Raw genomic sequence first — 23,022 nt, 5'->3', positions numbered from 1 at the left:
CTGCTGCCTCTCTATCTGTCCCTATGTCCCTGCTTCCTCTCTCTGTTTCTGTGCCCGCTTCCTCTTTCTGTCCCTACGTCCCTACTGCCTATCTCTGTCCCTATGTTCCTGCTGCCTCTCTATCTGTCCCTATGTCCCTGCTGCCTCTCTCTCTCTCTGTTTCTGTGCCCCTGCTTCCTCTTTCTGTCCCAAAGTCCCTGCTGCCTATCTCTGTCCCTACGTTCCTGCTGCCTCTATATCTGTCCCTACGTCCCTGCTGCCTCTCTATCTGTCCCTACGTTCCTGCTGTCTCTCTATCTGTCCCTACGTCCCTGCTGCCTCTCTATCTGTCCCTGTATCCCTGCTGCCTCTCTATCTGTCCCTACATCCCTGCTGCCTATCTGTCCCTACATCCCTGCTGCCTCTCTCTGTCCCTATGTCCCTATTGCCTCTCTATCTGTCCCTACGTCCCTGCTGCCTCTTTATATGTCCCTACTACCCTGCTGCCTCTCTGTCTGTCGCTATGTCCCTGCTGCCTCTCTTTCTGTCCCTATGTCCCTGCTGCCTCTCTCTCTGTTTCTGTGCCCCTGCTTCCTCTTTCTGTCCCAAAGTACCTGCTGCCTATCTCTGTCCTTTTGTCTTTGCCGGCACTCTCTCTCTCTGTGTCCCTTCTTCCAGTCGTTCTGTCTCTGTGTTCCTGCTGCCACTTTATCTGTCCCTATGTCCCTGCTGCCTCTTTATCTGTCCCTGCTACCCTGCTGCCTCTTTATCTGTCCATACGTCCCTGCTGCCTTTCTATCTGTCCCTTTGTCCCTGCTGCCTCTCTATCTGTCCCTATGTTTCTGCTGCCTATCTGTCCCTACATCCCTGCTGCCTCTCTATCTATCCCTATGTCCCTGCTGCCTCTCTATCTGTCCCTACGTCCATGCTGCCTCTTTATCTGTCCCTACTACCCTGCTGCCTCTATCTGTCCCTACATCCCTGCTGTCTCTCTATCTGTCCCTATGTTCCTGCTGCCTCTCTATCTGTCCCTACGTCCCTGCTGCCTCTCTATCTGTCCCTACTGCCTCTCTATCTGTCCCTATGGTCCTGCTGCCTATCTGTCCCTACATCCTTGCTGCCTCTCTGTCTGTCCCTACATCCCTGCTGCCTCTCTGTCTGTCCCTATGTCCCTGCTGCCTCTTTATCTGTCCCTACTACCCTGCTTCCTCTTTATCTGTCCCTACTACCCTGCTGCCTCTCTATCTGTCCCTGTGTCCCTGCTGCCTCTCTTTCTGTCCCTATGTCCCTGCTGCCTCTCTCTCTGTTTCTGTGCCCCTGCTTCCTCTTTCTGTCCCAAAGTCCCTGCTGCCTATCTCTGTCCCTATGTCTTTGCCGGCACTCTCTCTCTCTGTGTCCCTTCTGCCAGTCATTCTGTCTCTGTGTTCCTGCTGCCACTCTCTGTCCCTACGTCCCTGCTGCCTCTTTCTCTGTCCCTACTACCCTGCTGCCTCTTTATCTGTCCCTACTACCCTGCTGCCTCTCTATCTGTCCCCACATCCCTGCTGCCTCTGTCCCTATGTCCCTGCTGCCTCTCTCTCTCTCTGTTTCTGTGCCCCTGCTTCGTCTTTCTGTCCCAAAGTCCCTGCTTCCTATCTCTGTCCCTATGTCTTTGCCGGCTCTCTCTCTCTGTCCCTTCTGCCACTAGTTCTGTCTCTGTGTTCCTGCTGCCTCTCTATCTGTCCCTATGTCCCTGCTGCCTCTTTATCTGCCCCTACTACCCTGCTGCCTCTATCTGTCCCCACATTCCTGCTGCCTCTCTATCTCTCCCTATGTCCCTGCTGCCTCTTTGTCCCTGCTGCCTCTCTCTCTCTCTGTTTCTATGCCTCTGCTTCCTCTTTCTTTACCTAAGTCCCTGCTGCCTATCTCTGTCCCTATGTCTTTGCCGGCACTCTCTCTCTCTCTGTGTCCCTTCTGCCACTCGTTCTGTCTCTGTGTTCATGCTGCCAATCTCTCTGTCTCTATGTTCCCGTTGACTCTATTTGTTTCTACATACCTGCTGCCTCTCACTTTGTCCTAGCTGTATATCACCAAATCCCTGCTGACCCTCTATCTGTCGCTATGTCCCTGCTGCCTCTCTATCTGTCCCTATGTTCCTACTGTCTCTCAGTTTCTATGCCCTTGCTGCCTCTTCCTGTCCCTATATTCCTGCTGCCTCTCTATCTGTCTCTATGTCCCTGTTGCCTCTCTATCTGTCCCTACATCCCTGCTGTCTCTCTATCTGTCCCTTCGTCCCTGCTGCCTCTCTATCTGTCCCTGCATTTCTGCTGCCTCTCTGTCCCTGCATTCCTGCTGCCTCTCTATCTGTCCCTACGTCCCTGCTGCCTCTCTATCTGTCCCTACATTCCTACTGCCTCTCAGTTTCTATGCCCTTGCTGCCTCTTCCTGTCCCTACATTCCTGCTGCCTCTCTATCTGTCTCTATGTCCCTGTTGCCTCTCTATCTGTCCCTATGTCCCTGCTGCCTCTCTATCTATCCCTTCATCCCTGCTGCCTCTCTATCTGTCCCTGCATTTCTGCTGCCTCTCTGTCCCTGCATCCCTGCTGCCTCTCTATCTGTCCCTACGTCCCTGCTGCCTCTCTATCTGTACCTACGTCCCTGCTGCCTCTCTATCTGTCACTACTACCCTGCTGCCTCTTTATCTGTCCCTAGCACCCTGTTGCCTCTCTATCTGTCCCTATGTCCCTGCTGCCTCTCTTTCTGTCCCTATGTCCCTGCTGCCTCTCTCTCTCTGTTTCTGTGCCCCTGCTTCCTCTTTCTGTCCCAAAGTCCCAGCTGCCTATATCTGTCCCTATGTCTTTGCTGGCACTCTCTCTCTATCTCTCTCTCTGTGTCCCTTCTGCCACTTGTTCTGTCTCTGTGTTCCTGCTGCCACTCTATCTGTCCCTACTACCCTGCTGCCTCTCTATCTGTCCCTATGTCCCTGCTGCCTCTCTATCGGTCCTCACATCCCTGCTGCTTCTCTATCTGTCCTTACGTCCCTGCTGCCTCTCTAGCTGTCCCTATGTCCCTGCTGCCTCTCTTTCTCTCTCTCTCTCTCTCTCTGTTTCTATGCCTCTGCTTCCTCTTTCTGTCCCTAAGTCCCTGCTGCCTATCTCTGTCCCTATGTCTTTGCCGGCACACTCTCTCTCTCTCTGTCCCTTCTGCCACTCATTCTGTCTCTGTGTTCCTGCTGCCACTCTCTCTGTCTCTATGATCCTGTTGACTCTATTTGTTTCTACATACCTGCTGCCTCTCACTTTGTCCCAGCTGTATCTCACCAAATCCCTGCTGACCCTTTATCTGTCGCTATGTCCCTGCTGCCTCTCTATCTGTCCCTATGTTCCTGCTGCCTCTCTATTTCTATGCCTCTGCTGCCTCTTCCTGTCCCTACGTCCCTTCTGCCTCTCTCTCTCTGTTTCTATGCCCTTGCTGCCTTTTTCTGCCCCTAAGTCCCTGCTGCCTAATTATGTCCCTATGTTTTTTTGCCGGCACTCTCTCTCTCTGTGTCCCTGCTGCCACTCTCTCTGTCTCTATGTCCCTGCTGCCATTCTCTCTCTGGAGATCTGAGTTGGGGGGCCCCTTAAAAATGTTGCTATGGGACCCACAAAGTTCTAATCACGCCCCTGTCTCTATATAAATATTGGGCTGATACAGAGATGGACGCTAATGGCACCTCTGCAGAATTATGCAAAAGCTACATGAGGTGTATTAAGTAAAAAAGTAACCAAGAATTCTGTGATGCGCTGCTGCATCTGAAGGGGCAGCATGAGACCATCTGTGTGCACATAGGACATATAGTAACCCTGAGGTTACTCAGGATGTTGCGGCACCAGATCACTGCATGTGCAGTGTCATGCCTGCTCATGTGCAGATCATTAAACATCAGAGATTTATGTAAATCTCAGAATCAGGCTCTATATGTGTAACCAAATATCTACCCCTACTAGCTAATAACACTGTTCTGTAACATGAATTTTATCTTTTATCTTTGGCCTAATCTGAGCCATGCCAGGAACGCCAACGGCACATCATGTCCTACCGGCAACATGGAGGTGCGAGAGAAAACCTGAGATTTGGGCACTACCATAAGTGCCCGATATGTGCTCAGCTGGGCAAGGGAGAGATGTAGCAAACCTTCTAAAGAGTTTGTTGTCCATAGCATCCAATGAGCTTCTAGCTATCATTTATCAAATATATTCTATAAAATGATAGCTAGAACCTGGTTGGTTGCTATGGGCATTGTATGGTGGTCACTGGGGATGCTCCTTGTATTGAATATCTCTCACTGGAATGGTACACAGAGACATTGTGATTTATTTTTTATTTTACAACGCAAGGAAAAATGTAAGACCAGTGAGTGTTTAACAATGGATGAGACCCCAATCAGAATGATCTATTTTATAGTGATCTTTTACCAAGATGGTGCTAATCTTTGGAATTCCCTGCTGTTGGATTAATCATTTAATGTGTCTACTTGTCACCTTGGTGTGCTGCCTTGCAGTACAATGTCTCACCTACTGGTGTGATCACCCACTGTGACACAATCTTTCTGCTGAGGCCACTACATGAGGCCACTTTTCATATTTTTCCAGGGCCACTTTAAGTTCTCTATCTGCCCTTGTCTGGCATAGAAGAAACGTGAATGATAAATCAAAGTAAATGTACCAGGAGGGTATTGACAAGCCATTAGAAAGTTATTGGATGATGGAAACCCTTTTTAACATTATCTTAAACTGTGAATTTCTTACCCTGTTTCCAAGACAAAGACATTGGGGGTCATTCCGAGTTGATCGCTCGCTAGCAGTTTTTAGCAGTCGTGCAAACGCATTGTCGCCGCCCACTGGGGTAGTATATTTTAGCTTTGCAGAAGTGCGAACGCTTGTGCAGCAGAGCGCCTACAAAATCGTTTTGTGCAAAACAAGAGTAGCCCTGTAGTTACTCTTCGTGTGCATTTATTCTAATGACGGAGGGACGGCTTTTGATGTCACACACCCGCCCAGCGAACGCCCAGCCACGTTTGTGTTTTTTCTGCCACGCCTACGTTTTTCTAAGCACTTCCTGAAAACAGTCAGTTGACACCAAGAAAGGCCCTCTTTCTATCAATCTACTTGCGGCCGGCTGTGCGATTGGAATCGTCGCAAGAACCAGTGCAAAACCACAATGGACTTTGCACCCGTACGACGCGCATGCACATTGCGGAGCATACACATGCGCAGATTAGCCATTTTTTGGAGTGTTTGGAAAAACGCAGGCGTGACGGAGAAAACGCAGGCGTGGCTGGGCGAACGCTGGGCGGGTGTGTGACGTCAAAAGCCAACCCTCCAATGTTTAGATCAACGCACGCGAAGAGTAAGTTCAGGGCTGGTCTTGTTTTGCACAAAATGTTTTTGCAGGTGCTCTGCTGCACAAGCGTTCACACTTCTGCAAAGCGAAAATACACTCCCCGGTGGGCGGCGACAATGCGTTTGCACGGCTGCTAAAAACTGCTAGCGAGCGATCAACTCGGAATGACCCCCAAAGTTATGTATTTCCCCAAAGCAAATGATGCTTCTAACTACAGGTATAATTTCATGCACTGTGCTTGATAAGTGAGAGAAGATGATTGGGTGCTTTAGACATTTCCACTTTCTCTCTCTCCAAGTCTTGATACATCTCCTCAAGAGTGCTGTATATAAAATATATGTCTAGGAGCACCAGTGGGACAGTAGAGTAACAGTCATACCAGTAATAATTTGCAGACCCTGTGAAATCAGCATGAAATAAAGAACGGAGACTCAGTCAATATATACATAAAACATTTTTAGTTTATGCTAAAATATAAAAAATTATTAATGAAGAATATTTAACAAATAATATTTGCGAGACATCTCAGAAAACAGTACTTTTGGAGGCTGCCCACAAATATTAAACAGACCCTGAATGTATGTATTGGGGGCTGCAATAGATATTGAAGATATCTGCTGCATTCCCTTTACTGTGATTGCAAAGCAGCCACCAAAAGTTTCTACAGCAGTTGGTAAACTGCAAAACTCACCAAGCTCCAGAATGCGAAGCATTTCTGAGATTGGCCCGGCAGCTAATGCCATTTCTAAATGGCGTTTGTATCCCGTGGGCTACATTATGCAATTCTTCCCAGGAGAAGGATCCTTGGGATCCCTCTGCACTACTGTCTGCTCTCACATACGCGGTCTGACTAATGCACATGAGAAGTAGTGCAGCTGGGGTTTAAACCCAGAAGTAAAGTGATCGCATTAGCCATTATTTTACTTCTTATACATTGCAGGGACGGCATAAGATTAATACTCATTATGGCATAAAAACTACACCTCTGGATTCACAGAGTCATCCTTCAGCACTCAGTAGAGGAAAAACCCCCTTGGAGGGAAACCTCTGGGGAACCATGGCAATAGTATTGCCCTTCCCACTGGGCATTAAGAGGTGTACTAATGGGGGGATCAGTATGATAATCAGTATGATATCCCGGCACACGGGATCCTATTGGTCATTATACCGATGCTGGGATCCCGGTGCAAAAAAGGCTGACAGGGGTAAGGGGTGGTTTCCCCTCTCCCCACCCCCTTAACCCTCCCTGTCCGCAGCCTAACACTGACCTCCCTCTTTGTGCCTAACTCTAACCCTCCCGCGGAGGTGCCTAAACCTAATCTCTGTCCTCACTGCCTAACCCTAACCCAACCTACCCGCAGCCTAACCCTAACCTCACCCCACCTGCAGCCTAAATCTAACTCCCCTGGGAGCTATGGCTAATGGGAGGGTAGAATACTTAAAAAAGGGATAGAATACTTAAAAAAGGGATTTTTAATGCATAAAACGATAAAAAACACTTCACAGGACTAAGAATCCCGGCGGCTGACGGCTTCCAAAGCCGTCCTTCACTTAGATGCCAGGACTTTGAGTAACGGCGATTCGAATGCTCGGATACCTGACCTTTACCTGACTGCAGCCGGTTGTGTCACGTGCTTTTGTTCCATCAGCCGCCGGGATTCTTAGTCCTGTGAAGTGTTTTTTATCGTTTATGCATTAAAAATCCCTTTTTTGGAGACAAGTTTGCTGTAATCTCCTTACTTGGAAGCGTACCATTGAGAAAGATAAAGATACCTTTATGGGAACGCGAGAAAGAAAGTATATGTAAGTGTCCTTTATCTTAAGGGGTCTGTGTGGATGAAAATTAGAAGCCTGTTTGCTGTGTAAAGATACCTTTATGGATATGCGAGACTGAAAGATCCTGTAAGTGTTATTCTTAAGAGAGAGACAAAGCAGGAGTTCGTCTCACTAATAGCAGTTTGTCACCTTCAGCGCTGGTTCCTGGTTATATTTTGTTGTATGTGTATAGACTCCATTTGGGAAATTGTGGGTGTTTTCCCTCTACTTGGTTACCAGCAGCATTAATTAGCGCCAGGCTGCAATCTATTCCTTTTTTTTTCCTTATATTGTTGCAACGGCTTAAAATGTATTGCTTGTAATGTGTTAGCTGTTAGTGTGAAAGTGCTCCACACAGACGCAATGGTAGCAGTACTCTCAGATTGTACACTTGGAGGAACATATGACAGTAATAATGATAATAATAATAATAATAATAATAATATTCTAGATTTATTTATTACTGTTTATGCTAATTTGAGTCTAGCAATATTATTAGGAGCACATGCTTTACAATAATTTATGCCGTAACAATAACCAAAGTATTAACTTGATTATAATATTGATTCCTATATATCATGCATGTCCAAACTGCGGCCCTCCAGCTGTTGTGAAACTACATATCCCAGCATGCCCTGACACAGTTTTGCTGTCAGAGAATGCTAAAGCTGTGTCAGGGCATGCTGGGATGTGTAGTTTCTCAACAGCTGGAGGGCCGCAGTTTGGACATGCCTGCTATATATGCTTCTCCAAATGTTTATGGATACAATGTACATCTGGTGGTAATGAAAAAAGTAGAAGCAGAGTACCAACATATATGCTGCATGTACAGTGTAAAACATATTTTTATCAGATGAAAACATTGAAATGTCTGTAATTGCCACTTACTGCACCATCTTATTTTCAGCTTGAGAACAGGAATAATGAGCGTTTTTCCAGTCTTACTCTCATGTGGAGTTGTTCTAGGAAAAGTGAATCCACTACAGTTGGTAGTTATGACTGCCCTGGAATTGCCTATATTCACTGCAAACAGATACATTATGACAACGTATCTTATGGTAAGAATCAAATGAATGGTGAGAATGATAGAAAAAGCCATATTGATAAAATACACCTAACTGAAATAGTTTATTGCAATTGACAAAAGTCAAAACATTTTGGAAAGCAATTACATTTCTCTGAGAATGACGGAAGGACAGCGAGGAGGGTGAATGCAGGTGAGGCTCGGCTAGGTGACTGGTTGTTCTCGCTGTGGAATCCCGGACAGGTTCCACGGCGGCGAACCCCTTTCCCTAGATGCAAGATCAGGACGGCGCACAGAGCAGGCTCCCGGCTGGGTCCGAACAAGGACACACCGAGCGAGCAGGCCTTGACCGCTGCTTACTGGTCAGCTCAGTGCCCCTACAGATTCCCGGCGTGTACCCGCACCCGGACTTCTTTCGAACACGGCCGCAACGGTAAGAACTCAGTTATCCACTGGACCGCCCACAGAGATACGGGACGCCGGTCTCTGTCACTTGTATTAAGAATTTACGGACTCATTGGGGTATATTTACTAACATTCGTAATTCTCCCGATTTGGTGGGAGAATAATCACGAATGACATCGAAAGTGTAAAACTGCAACTTTTTGAATTTATTACGACTAATTTACTAAGCTGCCGTACTCTGCATTTTCGGGTTTTCCGATGTCGATGTCATTCGTTTTTTTAGGCAGTGTTTTACGTGAGTGACTTGTAAAACACTGCCGACTTTAATACAATGAATCTCGGCCGGATCTGAGAGATCCGTGCTGGGCTTCATTGTGCACTTTGTTTAAAAAAAAAAAAAAGTTTAAATGTTAAAAAAAATTGCGTGGGGTCCCCCCTCCTAAGGCAAACCAGCCTCGGGCTCTTTGAGCCGATCCTGGTTGCAGAAATATGGGGAAAAAATGGACAGGGGTTCCCCCATATTTAAGCAACCAGCATCGGGCTCTGCGCCTGGTCCTGGTTCCAAAAATACGGGGGACAAAAAGCGTAGGGGTCCCCCGTATTTTTAAAACCAGCACCGGGCTCCACTAGCTGGACAGATAATGCCACAGCCGGGGGTCACTTTTATACCGTGCCCTGCGGCCGTGGCATCAAATATCCAACTAGTCACCCCTGGCCGGGGTACCCTGGGGGAGTGGGGACCCCTTCAATCAAGGGGTCCCCCCCCCAGCCACCCAAGGGCCAGGGGTGAAGCCCGAGGCTGTCCCCCCCATCTAATGGGCTGCGGATGGGGGGCTGATAGCCTTTGTTGATAGTTATGAATATTGTTTTTAGTAGCAGTACTACAAGTCCCAGCAAGCCTCCCCCGCAAGCTGGTACTTGGAGAACCACAAGTACCAGCATGCGGCGGAAAAACGGGCCCGCTGGTACCTGTAGTACTACTACTAAAAAAATACCCAAAAAAAGACAATACACACACACACCTTGAAAGTAAAGTTTTATTACATCCATCCACACAAACATACATACATACTTACCTTATGTTCACACGCAGGTCGGTCCTCTTGTCCAGTAGAATCCATGGGGTACCTGTTGAATAAATTATACTCACCAGATCCAGGGTACCAGGCTCCTCGGATAATCCTTTTGTAATCCACGTACTTGATTAAAAAAATAAAACGGAGACCCGAGCCACGCACTGAAAGGGGACCCATGTTTTCACATGGGTCCCCTTTCCCCGAATGCCAGAAACCCACTCTGACTGATGTCTAAGTGGGTTTCTTCAGCCAATCAGGGAGCGCCACGTTGTAGCACCCTCCTGATCGGCTGTGTGCTCCTGTACTGTCTGACAGGCGGCACACGGCAGTGTTACAATGTAGCGCCTATGCGCTCCATTGTAACCAATGGTGGGAACTTTCTGCTCAGCGGTTGACCGAAAGTGACCTCACTGCTGACCACAAAGTTCCCACCATTGGTTACAATGGAGCGCATAGGCGCTACATTGTAACACTGCCGTGTGCCGCCTGTCAGACAGTACAGGAGCACACAGCCGATCAGGAGGGTGCTACAACGTGGCGCTCCCTGATTGGCTGAAGAAACCCACTTAGACATCAGTCAGAGTGGGTTTCTGGCATTCGGGGAAAGGGGACCCATGTGAAAACATGGGTCCCCTTTCAGTGCGTGGCTCGGGTCTCCGTTTTATTTTTTTAATCAAGTACGTGGATTACAAAAGGATTATCTGAGGAGCCTGGTACCCTGGATCTGGTGAGTATAATTTATTCAACAGGTACCCCATGGATTCTACTGGAGAAGAGGACTGACCTGCGTGTGAACATAAGGTAAGTATGTATGTATGTTTGTGTGGATGGATGTAATAAAACTTTACTTTCAAGGTGTGTGTGTATTGTCTTCTTTTGGGTATTTTTTTAGTAGTAGTACTACAGGTACCAGCGGGCCCGTTTTTCAGCCGCATGCTGGTACTTGTGGTTCTCCAAGTACCAGCATGTGGGGGAGGCTTGCTGGGCCTTGTAGTACTGCTACTAAAAACAATATCTTACACTTTTAAAAAAAGGCTATCAGCCCCCCATCCGCAGCCCATTGGATGGGGGGGACAGCCTCGGGCTTCACCCCTGGCCCTTGGGTGGCTGGGGGGGGGACCCCTTGATTGAAGGGGTCCCCACTCCCCCAGGGTACCCCGGCCAGGGGTGACTAGTTGGATATTTGATGCCACGGCCGCAGGGCACTGTATAAAAGTGACCCCCGGCTGTGGCATTATCTGTCCAGCTAGTGGAGCCCGGTGCTGGTTTTAAAAATACGGGGGACCCCTACGCTTTTTGTCCCCCGTATTTTTGGAACCAGGACCAGGCGCAGAGCCCGATGCTGGTTGCTTAAATATGGGGGAACCCCTGTCATTTTTTTCCCCATATTTCTGCAACCAGGATCGGCTCAAAGAGCCCGAGGCTGGTTATGCTTAGGAGGGGGGACCCCACGCAATTTTTTTTCAACAAATTAACACTTTCCCACCCCTTCCCACTGATATACATGCACGGATCTCATGGATCCGTGCATGCCTATCCAATCACGGCTCAAAAAAGCAGGTCTGTTTTTTTTTAGCACTTTTTTACGAGTTGTATTTTTTCACGGCAGTGTTTTTTTTTTTTTTGCTTTGCACTTCTTAGTAAATGACCGAGATTCATACTTAAACAGCCGCGTTTTGACCGATGGTGTATTCATTCGTATTTTTTTTGTGGGACTTGCAAAAAAATACGAATGGCCTCATCACTGCCGTGATTTCTGCTTAGTAAATTACCGAGATGACACTTTGATGAAAAAACGGCATCTCGGTCAAAATCGGGACCTTAGTAAATATACCCCATTGATTTTAGCATCTCCAGGATTAAGGACAGTACACAGGTATCCTACGTTCACTCCAAAAGGGCACCTCGACCCACAGGAGGCTAAAAGAACTGTATGAACTTTGCTTTTTGAAAAAGGACTGTTTAGGGTTCATATAAGGAGATACAGCTATATCTTATTGGCATTTAATAAATTAGTTGTTATTCTAATACATTTATTTATCCTAACTTTATTGACAAAAGCAAACACAAATATTACAGGCCACTGCTAGCAAATCAAGACAATTTTAGTAGGGGTTTGAGCGCAGTTAGGTACTACAATGTACTTTGCATTGTGTATCTTTATTTCTATAAGTAAAAAAAATGTCATGATAGCATGATATTGCAGGCCTGTAAGGTAAAGCTGGTAGTGGAAAAATCTGTGGAACGAAGAGCGTACGGTCCCCCCGATTTTCCACGAACCATCACTAAGCTTTGCCAGCCAGGGCTGGTGGCACTGCAGGAATGGGGGGGGGGGGGGGGGGGGGGGCACTCTGTGTGGGTCCCCCCACCATAGTGCCAATCAACACTTGGTCAGTCAGCACAAGGCTTAAATCTCTAGGAGAGTGGGGTTCAAGACAAAATGTGCCCCCTAGCACAAGGACTATTCCTCACATCCTTTGAACAGTGCTTTTGGGGTTAATATATTATAGTTAATAATAGAATTAATATTCTTCCTTACTAGCTACGGGTCCCCGCTTGCTCTGTCAGACCAATATTAAGTAATGTCATGCTGGCACGTGGAGAAACAGAAGTGCCAGCCTGCCCACTGGCACCTGTAATGCACTTGTAAAGAAAATATTACAAAATAATACAGTAAACTTCTCCAAATTGGAAAATCATTTCATAAATAATAGCACCTCAAGTCCCTTCTTTCACAAATATATTACTTAGAAATCCATTGAGAGGTCCTCTATGGTACAAAGTAGGCATTCACAAACTTGGCCAAAAAAAACCTAAACATTAGACTACACAATACCTTCGCCATGTAGGGCCCATCGCAGATGAGAGGACACTGCATTTGCAAACAATGGGAGCGATCTAATTGATAAGAGTGTAGGAGCTACCAAGATTTATGAGTGAAAAGATAACTATTCTGATATCAGATAGTAATATTGTTATGATCTTGTTGCGTCTCTGTATTAAAATAGTTTATTTTGTATTTCAATACTTTCTTTTGTATTTTGCAGATGAATGATCATGTTAGTATGATGTATGCTCATATCTTTGGGGCATATTTTGGACTGGCAGTATCATGGTCAATGATTCCACCTTTATTAGGTAACAAGGCTAGTGAGGAGAACGAGAAATCTGAAGCTACCTCAGATCTTTTTTCCATGTTAGGTAAGTGACAACCTACATATAAGAATGGGCAGCGAGGCATAACAATACCAATATAAAATGCAATTGCTGCAGTCTATGCAGGCTCAAGGGTCCTTGTGAACTACAGGCCCCTAAGACTAACCGTATATTTACATTATTCATGGGGACTATGCGGTTTTATACTGTGTTTTGCTGTACATAATGGCAGGGGCACATTAAGAGAGGAGGGGGCCCATGTGCAGTCTCCGTCTGGGCCCCCTCCTCTGTAGGCAGCAGCTCAGTAGACTCAGAGCACTGAGGTCACTGGGAGACCCTAGCACTTTACCAAAGTCTAGTGCACACATGCAGTGCTCCAGGGAATAGGGAGGGTGCCCATTTTCCTGGTGATTTTCATATTGTGTATAATGCCAGGAAAATGGTCGCTACTCCATTTTCCCGGTGCTTTGTGCAGCACTGCTGCCGCCAACATGGAACTCCGGAGGGTAAGTATTCAAGAAATGGGTTCAGCGTGTGCAGTGTGGGCCCCCCTGGACCAAGGGGCCAGGGGGGCCAGTGTGTACCACACCTTGCAACCATTTTATGTACACCACTGCACTATATCTGAATGTAAATGGTGCCAACATCATTCACAAAATGAATCAGTCAGGCTGGTTCAGAGGTGGATGCTAAAGGCACATTTCTTTGTACGCTGCAGCTGGGCTAAAATATGCAAAAGCCGCTGGAGACATCTTAAGTAGAAGGACGTCCATTGCAGGCTTCTGTGATTCGATGCTGCATCCAAATTCTTCTCATGAGACTTCCAGCGTCAGTAGCGGATTTACCGCTAAGCAATTTAAGCAGGTGCTGCCCACTGACAGGTCAGTTTATTGCCTCCTGCGGTGCAGCTAGGTGCCGGCATCCTCTCCCCTGCATACTCCCATGTATACCCGCGCATCCCTCTCCCCTCCCAGCGTCTAGAGTCAGACCCTGGCCCCGATACCGGAAGCAACGCGGACTGCTGCTTACCACGCTGGAGATGCAGGGCACACAATCAAGCACCCCGCTGATCATATGCACTTAATACCCGCACGGTACTGCAGCTCAGAGCTGTCTCACAGCCCGGGACCTGCTCAGGAGGTAGCCGGGCTGCTAGCTGCAGGAGAGGATCATGGGATGCCCAGAATGCTAGCGGCACAGTAAATTTGTGTAATCACTGGCTTCTGCAGTGATAGGAACATGCACATCGGACCTGGCGGGGGATCGCTAAGCTGGGGTGAACGGTGTGATGCAGGAGCTCCCGGCCACAGTATCCACTGCACTGCAGCACTGTAAAGTATATGGAGGAGGGAGCAGAAATTACTAAAACCCCCACAATCAATCCGCTGTGGCCAGCCAGGACAGCGCTGGGCACATGAAACACATGACAACGAGCAATACAAGGAAGTGGGGTAGTTGCACCAAAGAGCACCCAGCCCATACTTGCCTACCTGCAGGGCCGGTGCAAGGTTTCTCGGCACCCTAGGCAAAATCTCTGCCTACACCCCCCCCCCCCCGTCCTCCCGACCCTCCCCTTCCCCTGTTGCTTGGACAGTGGAGTGATCACGTTATCTAGAGGCTGTGTTAACGGTATGTTGATCCTCCTGAAGCAGCCAAATAACAGCAAAAGAAAACCTGACAAATATTATATTAAATGCACACAAGTTAAAAAGCATCCAGCCCCACATCCATATATAGTATAATACCACAGTCTGTAGTTTTATACAGTATTATAGATAGGCATCAGGGTTGTAACTAGAACTTTGTGGCAGTGACGTGCGGTGAGGTCATTGGATATATATATATATATATATATATATATATATATATAGTGTTCATTCTAGCACCCTGCACCTTTCAAATACTGTGCAGTTCCTCTTTCCTGCCCGGGGTGTCGCTCTCTGCTGTGGTGCTTCTCCGCACACTCTGATCTGTTACTCAGTGCTGTGATACAGACCTGTGTGTGCTGAGAAACACCAGAGCAGAGAGTGACACCCCAGGCAGGAAAGGGGAACTGCATGGATTTTGAAAGGTGCAGGGTGCTAGAATGAATACTATATATATATATATATATATATATACACACACACACACATACATATACAGTGGTCGAAGTAGACATTTTGAAGTGGGGGTATGGAAAAGTGAAGGTTGCAATTATGCGCGCGCCTCCGGGAGAGGGGGTGTGGCCACTCAAATGGGGACGTGTCCTTCAGTGTATTAGGACCCCTTATACTATCTAGAAATTCTTATACTATCTAGAAATTCACATTACAGCACACGGAATGAGCCGAAATTCACACTACAGCACATGGTATGAGCCAAAATTCACACTACAGCACATGGTATGAGCCAAAATTCATATTTTACCACACAGTATGAGCCAAAATTCACATTACAGCACACCGTATGAGCCGAAATTCATATTACAGCACACCGTATGAGCCGAAATTCACATTACAGCACACCGTATGATCCGAAATTCATATTTTACCACACAGTATGAGCCGAAATTCACATTACAGCACACGGTATGAGCCGAAATTCACATTACAGCGCACGGTATGAGCCGAAATTCACATTATAGCACACGGTATGAGCTGAAATTCACATTACAGCACACGGTATGAGCCGAAATTCACATTACAGCACACAGTATGAGCCAAAATTCATATTTTACTACACAGTATGAGCCGAAATTCACATTACAGCACACGGTATGAGCCGAAATTCACGTTACAGAACACGCTATGACCCAAAATTTCAGATTTTACCACACTGTATGAGCCGAAATTCACATTATAGCACACGGTATGACCCGAAATTCACATTACAGCATACTGTATGAGCCAAAATTCTGATTTTACCATATGGTATGAGACGAAATTCACATTATAGCAAACGGTATGACCCACAATTCAGGGACAGGAGAGAGAGTGACAGCAAGGACTGAGAGAGTGACAGCAGGGACTGAGAGCGTGACAGCAGGGACATAGGGTAACATTACCTGATATGTGCAGCGGAGGTGCGGAAGGGACTGTGGTTGTTGGTGGCCTATGAGCCCATGGTCTGCGGGGGATGCGGCGGTACTAAGCTGTCCTTCTTCGCTGCGGCGTTGATGTCCCTCTGACCACCGCCAGTTGTGGTCTGCGGTGGTCAGCTTTCAATGGCGGTGCAGCGTGCAGAAGTGAGCGCTGGTCAGCGGTGGGAGGCGGGCAGCTGTGATATAAATATATAATTTATTTACACTTATTTTATTTATTTTTCCCTGTCCCTGCGTCCAAGTGATCTGGGGGTGTGCTGCAGTCCAAGTGATCTTGCCCAGATCACTTGGCCTGCAGCTCACCCCCAGATCACTTGGACTGCAGCTCACCCCCAGATCACAAGGCGGGGAGCTGCAGTCCAAGTGATCTGGGGGTGAGCTGCCCAGACACTTGCCACCAAGCACAACTCCCCCACCCCTCGCCTTAGTGGTCCTGGTTCCTCAGTCCCGGAGAAAGCAGATGCTGCCGGAGATGCTGAGGGCACGGAAATAGAGGTAACAGCGCTGCCTGTTGTCTCCGGAGCTGCCGCTGCTGTAGGCAACTCCAACATCGGGAGGTGCGGGGCGGCAGGGAGGGAGGGGATAGGGAGACGTGGAGTGGGAGGGAGGGGATAGGGAGACGCAGGGCGGCAGGGAGGGAGGGGATAGGGAGACGTGGGGTGGGAGGGAGGGGATAGGGAGACGCGGGGTGGAAGGGAGGGGATAGGTAGATGCGGGGTGGGAGGGAGGAGATAGGGAGGCGCGGGGCGGCAGGGAGGGAGGGAGGGGATAGCGAGACGTGGGGCGGCAGGGAGGGGATAGCGAGACGCGGGGTGCGAGGGAGGGGATAGGGAGACGCGGGGCGGCAGGGAGTGAGGGGATAGGGAGGTGCGGGGCAGCAGGGAGGGAGGCGCGGGGAGGGAGGGGATAGCGAGACGCGGGGCGGCAGTTAGGGGATAGTGAGACGCTGGGTGGGAGAGAGAGGATAGGGAGACGCGGGGCGGCAGGGAGGGGATAGGGAGGCGCGGGGCGGCGGGGAGGGAGGGGATAGAGAGACTTCTCTTGTCTTTCAGATGTTCCAATTAAATATATTTTACACAAAAAAAAATATATTTTGATAAGTAAGCCCAGACCAGGGGCGGCCGCGGCGAGGGTCTAGCCTGTCACAGCCGTCAGTCACCTCACCTACGCCAGTGTGATTTCCCTGCGGCTGCTCCATGTCTCTAACAGAAATAGACGGAGCCGCGCGTATGAGAGAGCAGGTCAGGAGACGGGCGCCACACAAGCGCTGACGTTCGTGCTGACGGCGCCTAGCAGGATGCGTGTTAGGCTGTCAGTGTGGGCGGCGCCCGTCTCCTGACCTGCTCTCTCATACGCGCGGCTCCATCTATTTCTGTTTAGACATGGAGCAGCCGCAGGCCCGCAGGGAAAGCAATACACTGGGCTGGTGAGGTGACTGACGGCTGTGGCAGGCTAGACCCTCGCCGCGGCCGCCCCTGGTCTGGGCTTACTTATCAAAATATATATTTTTTTTTGTAAAATATATTTAATTGGAGCCTGCCGCCCTCCAGTGGCCAGCGCCCATAGGCAGCTGCCTAAAGCTGCCTAATGGTAGCGCCGGCCCTGCCTACCTGACCCTCTCCATGAGGGAGAAAATGCTCTGTTCCTGGACTTTCCTGGTAATGTATGATTGCCATCACCTGTGGTGAGCTAGGTAATTGATAAGAAAGGTGTTTCACCACAGGTGATGGCAATCATACATTACCAGGAACAGAGCATTTTCTCCCTCATGGAGAGGGTCAGGTAGGCAAGTATGACCCAGCCTGGTAACTATGAGGCTGCCATGCCTCTCTCTCTCGACATTTCTCCCCCCTCGCTTTCTCTTTTACATAACTCTTCCACCCCTCCCTCCCCATTCCTCTTCCCCACATGCCTCCCCCTCTCCCATCCTCCCCATGCCTCCCTCCCGATGCCTCTTTCTCCTCCCTCCCTCTTTCTCCCCCTCCCTCCCCATACCTCTCCCCACCCTCCCCATGCCTCTTCCCCCCTCCCTCACTCCCCATGCCTCTTTCCCCCCTCCCTCCCTATGCCTCTTTCCCCCCTCCCTCATGCCCCTTTCCCCCAATCCTCTCTTTCTCTCCATGCCTCTCCTCTCTCTCTCTCACTTTCTCCCTATACCTCTCTCTCTCAGCATGCCTCTTTCTGTCAACATGCCTCCTGATAAGTATGAGGCTGCCACGTGTAAGGGACATGATGGTGTAAGATGCAATGTGTAATAGGCATACAGTGCGGTGCGCAATGTGTAATGGACATTACAGTGTGTGGCGTAATGTGTAAAGGGCATTGCGGTGTAAGACAATGTGTAAGGGGCATTACGTGTGTGGCGTAATGTGTAAAGGTCATTGCGTTGTGAGATGTAATATGTAAAGGGCATTACTGTGCATTTTGTAATTGGCATTACGCAGTGTGCTGTATTGGGTATTACAATGTGTGGCATAATGTGTAAGGCATTACAGTGTGTATCATAAGGTGCTAGGGGCATTACAGTGTGTGGCGTAATGTATAATGGGCATTACACCATGTGTGTCATAATGTGTAAAGGGCATAAAGGTGTGAGACATAATGTGTATGGAGCATTACTGTGTGTTGCGTAATGTGTAAGGGGTATCGGTGTGTGTTGCATAATGTGTAAGGGGCATTACTGTGTGTGGTGTAAGGGGCATTACTGTGTGTGACGTAATGTGTAAAGGGCATTACAGTGTGAGACATAATGTGTAAGGCGCAATACCGTAAGGAGGAAAAATGCCAAATATAAGGGCATGAATCAGGAATGAAAATATATTGCTATAGATTGTTTGAGGGAGGGGGCCCCAAACCGGTATTATGAATTGGTATTATTTTGCGGCCACGCTACTTCCCCATGAAGCCACGCCCCTATTTTGTGGCACACGCATAAGGCGCGCACTGGCACCTCCGATTTGGGAGAGTGCTGAGGCCAAAATCTCGGTAGGCTTTCCTGACCTCTTCGTAGAAGCTGTGGAAGCCTGCTTGCATGTGTCACAGGTCTTCTGATGCTGTGTCTTAGGATGCATCACTGGATCACGAATGCATGCAGGAGTCATCTACTTATATTAGATGCTTCCTGCTGCGTTAATGCCTCCTGCTGCTTCCAAGTAAGCAGCAGAGATGCACAATCCAACCACATCTGAATTAGGTCCTAAGAGCCCAATTTCCACACCAGGGGGTAAATTTACTAAAGGCCAGTACTCACTGGCCGATGTGGGAGAGATAGATGTGTGCTGGGCGAACCGCTCAGCACACATCTTTCCCGCCGCTCAGCACAGCGCGATGTGTGCTGAGCGTGCGGGGGGAGACGGGGGGGGCGCTCATTTCACCCAGCGGGTGAAATGAGCGACCTGCTAGATTGGCACCAGCAATAGCGATGCGCGGGGCTGCGCATCGCTATCGTTGTGAGGGGTACACACGGAGAGATCATGCTTAAAATCTAAGCAATCTAGTCAGATTGCTTAGATTTTAAGCAGCGATCGCTCCGTGAGTATCCCCCTTAAAGCTTCTAAAACAAGCAATTGGTGTTGTTGTCCATGGCAACCACTCAGATTATATAATTTTTTTAGAATGCACTAGAGAAATGATAGCTCAAACCTGAATGGTTGCTCAAGGTAACACCACCGCTTGTCTGTTTTAGAAGTTTAGTAAATCCCCCCAAGTGTTAAAAGGTATTGTTGCAGTAAAATAAGTAATAGTCTTCATCACTGACTGAATTTGCAGTAACATTCTGTGGTAAAATATTGTGTTGTTTAATCTCCAGGAACGCTGTTCATGTGGATGTTTTGGCCATCCTATAACTCTGTATTGCTGAGTGATCATGCACAGTTAAGAAATGCTGTCTACAACACTTATTTTACATTGGCTGCTAGCACTGTGACTGTGTTTTCTGCATCCGCTTTCCTCAACCAGAAGGGGAAATTTAAAATGGTAAGTAGAGTTTCCAAATTGGCACAAGGTTGGACACAGGAAAGGACATAAACTTATGCATTGTACATACACAGTATATTATGATAGTGCTGGGAAATCCATACAAGGACTTAAAAAAGAAAAATGATACACATATTGCATGCTACATAAAATCACAATTGTAAGCATTAATGGAAGAAATGTTAAAATCTACAGATTTACACAGTAATACTCCTTTCACATGGCCAAAATATCCCGGGTTATATTGCTGGGTCGATTGACCCGGCATTTCAACTCGGAATTAAAAGAGGGTTATACACAGGTATGACCCTGGTTGAAGTGAAGTGTGAACGGGTACAGGGTCGATATGACCCCGGATCCATTCACACTATAGGAAAGTGCCCAGGGCCCCTCTAAGGCTCATCTCCAAGCGTCAGCCCAGGGCACGTGACCACTGACAGGGGTCTGAAATGGGCTAAAGACGAGGCTCACCTGTGTTGGTCCCGGTTACAAGGTCCTGGGTGCGTGCGTCCTGGCTTTGGCGATATGAAAGGGGTATCAGTTGCAGCAGATCACTATGACTTGACAACAATTTGCCAGTTTAATTCCCAGAGATTTACAGGATGACGCCCCAAACTAAATGCGATATTTGGCAGTATTAAACCAACACATATCCTGCTGCATCCACAGTTTATCCTAAAGGGAAGGGGGCACTATGAGGATCAACCAAAATACCAGCTACATACAATTGGCAGTACACCAACACTGACAACTGCATATTCTTTTTCACTTACTGCAATCAGCGCTTCTTCTAAAATTCAAGCCAACCAGGTTTAAGAGACCTCACCTGTATACAGCCTTTATGAATTCCTCGCTCCTGCCAATCGTTTCATGAGCAAATTTGGAATTGAATTTCTCAGCTGATGTTTCATAGGCTTGTTTTGTTGACTGTTTATCGACTTCGTACTCACGATTCTGCCTTCTCCACCCCAGCACAAAAATACAAGTTCTCTTTTAGTAGCAAACACCTCTTTTTTGTCGGAGCATAATTTATGTAGGAACTGGAGAAACCCAATGAATTTGTACAGTGCTGCCATAACTGTAGGCCTAAAGGATGACCATGAGATAGGTTGTTTTCTCCAGGTCTCATTGAGCAGTTACAAATAACACTTTCATATAATATTAGTATATGTCATTCTTTTTGAAAATTACAAAACTGATGCATTTTTTTTTACTCAGTACAGTTCCTCGGGGAGTTTTTTTTAAATGGTTATTACAAATAAATATTTTAATGTTACTATGTTACTAAAATTTAAATTAGTTGTTTTAAAATAAACTTCTCCAGCTTCATGTTTGTATAATATATTTGATCAATTATAAATGTGGTGGAAAAGCACTAGTAGTCATTTTTTAAGTGATCAGAATGATCCTTTAACGATATAAAAGAAAATAAATATATTCAGTGTCTTTAAATTATGTGATGCTGTAGAAGTTCTGGTACGAGAGGGGAAGTGTTTTAGAACATGTAAAAGCAAAACCGATGAAGTGAAATTCACTTACTGAAAGGTATAGATTTTACTCAGTTCCAACCTCATGCACCTCACTTCTGGTACCAATTTATTTGACCAGAAAAACACTTTTTTTTTTAACTTGCTAATAAATAGATTTTAACAATATTTTATTATTTACTAAATGTCATCCTTGAGTTTGCACCTTTCAATATTGCCACCTCCAGCTCCAAAACATTGGCAGAATTTTGCCCTTTCACACCACCGATGCCACCAAAACTCCCCACTTCGGTCTATTCTAAATGTTTCGGATAATCTAAATTTCCTCTCCCACATGCAGTATGTACCTCTCTACCTTTTTGCACCCTGCTTCACTGGCCTCCTGTCACTTCATTGATACAGAATTCTACTCATCCTCACTAAAACAGCCTTAAACCACTTTGTCTCTCCTGCGTCATCTCTTTCCACACTGTCTCTCTTCCGCTCTACTACTCCTCTGACAAGCACCTCTCATCTATGCTGGGCTTTGCTCAAGGTGCCCCCATCCTCTGGCACTCACTCCCTCATCCAATCATGCTCTACTACTTTCCACAGCTCTAAGTGCACCCTTAACATGCATCTTTTTATAAGAGTGCACCAGCCTTCTGGATAATTCAATACTGTTTTACTCCAATGGTTTTCCTAACTGGCATTCCCAGTTCACCTTTCCAACTGTTCACCTCTTCCTGTAAGTATGCATTGTAAACTCTTATTTACAAGGTCTCCACCCCCTTGGTCTTCCCCAGCACTATCTATGTCACCAGTATTCCACTCCCTTGTCCTTTTACCACTCAGTGGTCTATTTATCAATAATCACATCTCAATGTGACCTGGGCACCATATTAGCGCCCCAAATTCCATTGCAATATTAAATTATTCCACCCGGATGCATCACCTACACCCGCAGGGTATGGAGCCATCCCTGTGATGTGTTTGGACCTCTAGCAGGACTCTTGTGCATGCGCGGTCTGCGGACCACACATGTGAGGCGGCTAATGCTGGGGAGGGCTCCAGTTACTTTTTCAAAGTGTAGCCATAGGCTACAATGGAATACATGCATGACTGACCGTGGCATCCCGACACTGAAGATGCTGACATCGGAGGGGATAAGTATTTCTATCCCCTCATGTCCCTGACCCTAAACCTTGGTCGGTATCGGCTAGGGCTAACCCCTCGTGGGGTGTCGGCTAAAGCTACCACTTGGGAGGGTGATGGCTATTGTTAACCTCCCCAAGTGCCTAACCCTAACCCTCCTCCCAGGACCTAACCCTAAGCCTGAACCCCAATACTAACCTTCAGGATGTCGGCTGTCAGTGATCTGGCGCTGGTCTCCTGAGTGGTGTCAGGATTCCAGCGTCGGTCACATGACTGCTGGAATCCCGACGATGGGATGATCAACTCATCCCACTACAATGGGCTAATGCTATCTGAAGAGCTGCAGGGTCCAAACTTTGGAATGCTTCCGGAGCTTGGTAAATCTGACAGCACTGCATCCCCCATAGAAACCTATCAGAAATATCTGATGCGCACACTCTTTCTCCCACCTGGGTGATACTACATTTTTGCGCATATCCCCTGAAAAACAGGTGTTTTGGGGGAATATGCTTCAAATATTTAATG

General features: G+C 47.5%; 1 protein-coding gene across 3 annotated transcripts in view; it reads left to right on the top strand.

Moving 5' to 3' along the window:
• Positions 1-23,022, top strand: part of RHCE (Rh blood group CcEe antigens) — a 157,803-nt gene that overhangs the window by 97,166 nt on the left and 37,615 nt on the right. For all 3 annotated transcript variants that reach the window (XM_063954166.1, XM_063954168.1, XM_063954167.1), the window contains exons 4-6: positions 8,066-8,216; positions 12,711-12,864; positions 19,710-19,876. In XM_063954166.1, the coding sequence (XP_063810236.1) occupies positions 8,066-8,216; positions 12,711-12,864; positions 19,710-19,876 (472 nt within the window). The remainder of the gene's footprint in view (positions 1-8,065; positions 8,217-12,710; positions 12,865-19,709; positions 19,877-23,022) is intronic.

Source organism: Pseudophryne corroboree, chromosome 2, assembly GCF_028390025.1.
Source record: "Pseudophryne corroboree isolate aPseCor3 chromosome 2, aPseCor3.hap2, whole genome shotgun sequence".
Lineage (NCBI taxonomy): Eukaryota > Metazoa > Chordata > Amphibia > Anura > Myobatrachidae > Pseudophryne > Pseudophryne corroboree.
The sequence above is the reverse complement of the archived record's forward strand: the minus strand, read 5'-3'. Positions and strand labels throughout refer to the sequence as shown.